At 36.2% G+C, this 6,358-nt stretch overlaps 1 protein-coding gene across 1 annotated transcript in view; it reads right to left on the bottom strand.

Annotated features, from left to right (window-relative positions):
* The window catches only part of AKAP7 (A kinase (PRKA) anchor protein 7), a 151,722-nt gene that overhangs the window by 114,605 nt on the left and 30,759 nt on the right, over positions 1-6,358 (bottom strand). The window contains exon 5 of the mRNA XM_011998025.1: positions 5,881-6,041. Within this exon, the coding sequence (XP_011853415.1) occupies positions 5,881-6,041 (161 nt within the window). The remainder of the gene's footprint in view (positions 1-5,880; positions 6,042-6,358) is intronic.

The following is a 6,358-nucleotide window of genomic DNA, read 5'->3' as shown; positions in this document are numbered from 1 at the left end:
TACATTTGCTGAGGAGTGCTTTACTTCCAACTATGTGGTCAATTTTGGAATAAGTGCGATGTGGTGCTAAGAAGAATGTATATTCTGTTGATTTGGGGTGGAGAGTTCTGTAGATGTCCATTAGGTCTGCTTGGTGTATATATGGATATTTTTCAATAGAAGTTACACGTGTGTGCCTGCCTATCCTGCCTCCCTGCTTCCACCTCCACTTCTTGTGCCTCTGCCACCCCTAAGACAGCAAGACTCACTCCTCCTCTTCCTCAGTCCACTCAATGTGAAAATGATGAGGGTGAAAACCTTTATGATCATCCACTTCCACTTAATGAACAGCAAACATGTATTCTCTTTCTTAGGATTCTCTTAATAGCATTTTCTTTTCTCTAAATTATTTATCACAAGAATATAGTATATATTAATAATACATGTAACATATAAAATATGTGTTAATCAGTTGTTTATGTTATCAATAAGGCTTTCAGTCAACAGTAGACTATTAGTAGTAAACTTCTGGGGGAGTCGAAAGTTACATGGGCAATTTTGACTACGCAGGGTTCTGGGCACCAATCCCCACGTTGTTCAAAGGTCAACTAGAATTACTTTCTTTACAAATTTTCCTGCTTTACAGTAAGTCAGACTAGCTCTGTCTCCATTATTTTGAATGAACAAAATTTTAATATTCCTGTGTAGGCATATACATACAATTTATTACAAAGTTTTAAGAAACTTTGGTCAGTGGAATATATTCTTCTGAAAGTTGGAATATATCATTTGACCAAACAGCTTATAAAATATGATGCAAAAACAAATATTAAATCAGTTTACTGATACTGTTGCATTGAAGTAGTACTAATCCTAAGGCATTCTTTTTTTGAGATGGGGTCTCCCTCTGTTGCCCAGACTAGAGTGTAGTGGCACAATCACACCTCACTGTAACCTCCAGCCCCTGAGCTCACGTAATCCTCCTACCTCAGTCTGCTGAGTGGCTGGGATTACAGGCACAAGCCACTGTCCCCAGCCTGAGGCATTCTTTTAAAAATATATCTAAAGAAGCAAAATATTGACAAGAATTTCATGTGCTGAACATTCTGAATATCTGAACACTATGTAAATAGAGGCTATATCTAAACTTCAATGCCTGACACAGTACGTCCCCAATAATTAATAAATACATGTTGCTTCAGTAAGTGAATAAAGTTTTCCATGTATATTCAAATATTTAGGTTCCTCATAAGAGTGCATAAAAATTATAATCAAAAACAACAGTACAATACACACGTAAAAGATTAAAAGCAAGTATAACAGCGATTATATGAGGGGAAAGAATGCTTTTCTCCCTCCAGCTTCTATTTGGTATAATGCTTTGTTGAAACTTTTGAAAACACACAAATATTTTTAATCAACAGTACCCAATACCTCTGGAATCAAGAGAAGAATTACAGGAGCAGTAATAACAAACCAATATCTTCGGGCTTATATTCATATTAAAGCTGGTGAGACTTCACATTCCTCGGCACACAATGGATCTTTCATCAATATTGGAAAATGCCTTTGTGAGAATATTTGCAAAGAATGGATGGAATTCTCAACGTTGCAAGCACCCAGTGAATTATTTAAAAGAACAATGGATGGATGACTAATTAGAAATGTTTCTTGAGTGCAGAGATGTTTATATTACCAAAGAAAAGCTCTAAGTCTAGCATTTTTTCCAGAGCAGCCAGGAAGAAAAGATAAAGTTTAATTGTGGGCATCAGTCCCAAATGATTTGCCCAGGAAGAAAAGATTAACTGTGGGCATTGGTCCCAAATGATGTGCCCTCAAAACAATTAGAGTTGCCTTCTCGTTGGCCAACTAATGATTTTAAGTACTCCTTGACTTGTAAGTACTGCTTATTTGTTTGGATGCTTATTTACACGTTTTGCTTCACCCTATCCCTAAAAATAGGACTTAAGATAAGTCCAAAGAAGTGTACACTATAGTAAGTAAATTTAAAATAAAGAAAATGAGACAAAGGGAAACTAAAACTGTAAAGAAAACATGAATCCAGGTATGAGATAAGTGCACAAAAAGAATGACGTATTCTAAATTCTAAATTCTAAATCCTATATTCTAAATTGAAGTACACAAGAAATTAGATTCTAAGTTTTCAAGTAACTAATTCTAACCCAAAGACACAAGTTAAATGTTCAACATTCATTAGGTAAAAAACAACATGTTCAAAAGAAATAGCCCCTATATTAAAATTAAAAAGAATTTTTTCTTTTTTTTTTTTTTGAGATGGAGTCTCACTCTGTCGCCTTGGTTGGAGTACAGGGGCACGATCTTGGCTCACTGCAACCTCTGCCTCCTGGGTTCAAGTGATTCTCCTGCCTCAGCCTCTTGAGTAGCTGGGACTACAGGGGTGTGCCATCACACCCTGCTAATTTTTTGTATTTTTAGTGGAGACGGGGTTTCACCATATTGGCCAGGCTGATCTCGACTACTGGTCACCCCTGACCTCGTGATCTGCTCACCTCAGCCTCCCAAAGTGCTGGGATTACTGGCATGAGCTGCCGCGCCCAGCCAAAAAGAATTTTTTCTAATCAACTCATGTTATTTAACAAGATATAATCAACATTTTTAATACTTAAACACAGAGAATTTCCATAAACCTTTTTCTTATAAAATCATCAAATAATGCCAAAAGAATTACAGTAAAAGCAATTCTGTAATATCAGTTCTACAAAGTTTTACACAATTTTGTCTAAGTACCTATGCAATTTTTTTGATGGTCTGGCTTAGTCTAGAAATGTATTTCTCAGTCAGAGGAGATGCTCTTGTAACAAACAGAAAAAGAAAGGAGGGGCTGGGCACAGTGGCTTATGCCTGCAATCCCAACACTTTACAAGGCTGAGGCAGGACAACTGCTTGAGGCCAAGAGTTCAAGACCAGTCTTGGCAACATAGCGAGACCCCAACTCTTAAAAAAAAAAAAATTAGCTGGCCATGGTGGCGCACACTTATAGTTCCAACTACCCAAGAAGCTGAGGCAGGAGGATCGCTTGAGCCTAGGAGCTCAAGGCTGCAGTGAGTCACAATTGCACCACTGCACTCCAGCCTGGGTGACAGAGCAAGACTCTGTCTTTACAAAAGGAAAAGGGAAAAGTATTATGATAAACATACCTAGTAAAGATGGAATAGTCAAAATATTTCCTCCATAGAAGTCTTGCATATCCTTTAGTTGATTCATTCCTACATGTCTCTACCGTTCTTGTTATTAAAAATTGTGCCTCTTAAAAAAATATTTATAGTTTTTTGTATACTATAAATGATCATGTACCTAGGGACTTCATTGAAGCTATAAGTTTTTCCTATGAAACCTAATAATCTGTCTTTCTCTTGATTTTAAAACTTCTAGCTATCATTTGTTTTTCTTTGTGACGTCAACGAGCGAAGTTTCTACATCCTCTCTATTAACCAGAAAGCTGCTCAATTCATAAAATCCAATATACTGCTCTCTGATCACACCTCCTGATTTTCCTTTCTCACTCTTGAACTTCTATTAACTCTCTTCTTCAGTCCTATTACTCTATTCTCCTTCCAAATATTAGTCCCATCCAGACTTCACTGCCTTCTCTTAATGTACACCCAATAATGATCACATCAAACATTCTGCCACTCTCTTGACAGTCTTGTTCCTTTGTCTTTTTACCACACCTACCATACAAGTGCTCAAGTATGGATTAATTCAGTTTCCCCTCTCCATTCCCATAGCTAAATCCTAGAATAGTACTTGAGAAGATCACAAATTAGTACCATTACAAATTTTTGCACTCATCCCAAATGCACCTTCTGCACTGCTCTGCAACCCATTACATGCTGCTTATTAAACTTTCCCCTTCCATTTCCCTTGGTCACCATTCTAAACTTTCACCACTCTCCTCATGCCCTTATTTTATCTTCACTGCTCCCTTTAGCATATGAATCTCATTTGATGATATCTATAGATTTGCAATTTATACTTCAGTAACACTAAACTACTTGTAGGTCCCTAAATAGAACTTGATTTATTTGCATATGCTGTTCCCTCTACCCAGAATACACTCCTCCCATTTGTTCAACCAGAAAACCTGTATTTACACTTCAAATGTTAACTCAAATGCTATTTCTCCTATGAAATCTTCCTCAATCCAGCCCCCTTCTTCTGTGTGCCCACTATACTCTGTGCCTCTGCCTCTCATTACAAAAATTATTATTATTACTATATTGCACTGCAATTGCTTGCCTGTTTGTTTCTGCACAAGGCTATAAGCTCCTTAGACAAAAAGGATCTTTTTTTTAATTTTTTTTATTTTTTCAGTTTTCTATCCCAAGTATCTAGCTGGCACCGGCTAACTGCATGCTAAAGGAATGAATTATTCCTACTAAAGTATAATTCCTTGGGCCCAACATTATGTAGAAGAAATGAAATTTAGAGGTAATAAATTTATAAAAACCTTAGCTAAAACGAATGTGGCTGTGTCACTAATAACAATAGTGAATTTCACATTTGCAACCCAATTGAAATGCTGTTATGTAAAATGTATTTCAAATACATAACAGAAATCTTCTACTAAAAAGATAACTAAACAGCTCTACTTCTGATACATCTGAATGGATAATGAACTCAGTGAACTTAAACCATGTACCAGACAGCACAACTGACACTACACTAAATGTCATTCTAACAATTAATCTGAATGATAATCCAGCCCTATATAAACATTGACATTCACAAAAATATTTATCACAAATAGCTTAAGAACACAAAAGAAAAACCAGCAATGAAATCTGATCCTCACTCCCTGCCAAACGTACACTTTAAAATAGGCAATTATTAAACAGCAAAGAGGCAATGTAATATTAAGCGAAAAGGATGTCCCAATAGATCACATACAACATGATGCCCTTTGTATTAAGTTAAAACCAACTAAAATGAAAATGCAAATACTTTGGGAAAATAAAAGGAAGTAAACACTGACTTCAGGATGATAGTGAACTTAATTGGAGGAAGGCAAAAGGATGCATTACTGAAAGGACAATATGGTTAGATTACTACCAAAGTACTAGCTTCTGTTTGGGGTGGTAGATTCCCAGGTTATTATTACACTGCTTTTTAAGAGATAGAGAGAGAGAGAAGGGTAGATACATAAAGAGAAGGAGGGATGGAGGCAAGAAGAGAGGGAAGAGGGGGCAGAGAAAGAAAACAGTAGAAGGAATAATAGATAGAAAGAAAAAAAACACAGAGCATGGACCAATGATGCAAGCGTGTTATGAACTACGGATTACTGAACCTGAAATTAGATGACATGACATGAAATGATGTGAAAATAAAACTTTCTCCCAGCATGTAGGCTAATACCCAACCTACTATCTCTGGATCAAACTGAAGTCACTCAACCAGGTTATGATTTTTTCTGCTTCCAATTCCCTGACACTTTCAATTGTGCTGCACAAAGCAATATGTTCTCCAACACATGTGAAGTCTTCTGCTAACACCAATGGGCCTTCTGCTCAGAGAGTAGTCCCTCCAGGGGAGTGGGTGGAGGGGAGCGGCATAAATGGAAACCTTGCTGATTCACCAACTGGCTCTCTGGAATGGGAATGACAACTCCTACAAGCCTTTGAATAGGCAACCAGTGACTCGTATTCATTGATTCAGTACTTACCAAGTGCCAGCTACTGTATGCCAAATGTTATGATAAGCACTGAAATCCTTCAGACTTATGATTGGGACAGTCCTAAAAAATACTTGAGTTTAGTCCATCATCTTTCAAAATTAAAAAATGTCAAGTCTCTATTACAAAATTGAAAAATATTGCTTCTCCAACAGACAAGATTTCATATGAGTGTGTTGCTGTTTTACCTGCTATCTCCAAAAGTGAGTTTATATGATCCCCTTCTGCCAGCTTCACAAATCCAACCTGATTTCCAAAAGTGCCAATCCCTTGAAAGGGCAAAGTCAAATGTTTTCCTTGGAGGAGTTCTTCTATGAATGGTTTCAATTCCAAAAGAGCATCAATACCACTAGTAAGAAATAATACATTTTTCAGTAACACATTAAGTAATAAAATATACAAAACCAAATAAGAAACAAAGTACCAGTTTTAGAAAGATGAATTCATTTTGATATTTGTACTAATTATTTTAAGGCTCAAAATACCTTCTAAATCTAAACTTTATGATTAAAACTGATAGACAGTTTTAAACAAAAACTATGGAAGAAGTAAAGAAATCTTTACCTAATTATAATTGCTATTAAAGACATGAAAGTAGACACTATTTTACAGTTTACCAAAAAATGTTTAACCAAGTGAAATATGAACAACTCAAAAAATTACTGA

Source organism: Mandrillus leucophaeus, unplaced genomic scaffold, assembly GCF_000951045.1.
Source record: "Mandrillus leucophaeus isolate KB7577 unplaced genomic scaffold, Mleu.le_1.0 Scaffold552, whole genome shotgun sequence".
Classification (NCBI taxonomy): Eukaryota; Metazoa; Chordata; class Mammalia; order Primates; family Cercopithecidae; genus Mandrillus; species Mandrillus leucophaeus.
This window is presented reverse-complemented; position numbering and strand designations above follow the sequence as displayed.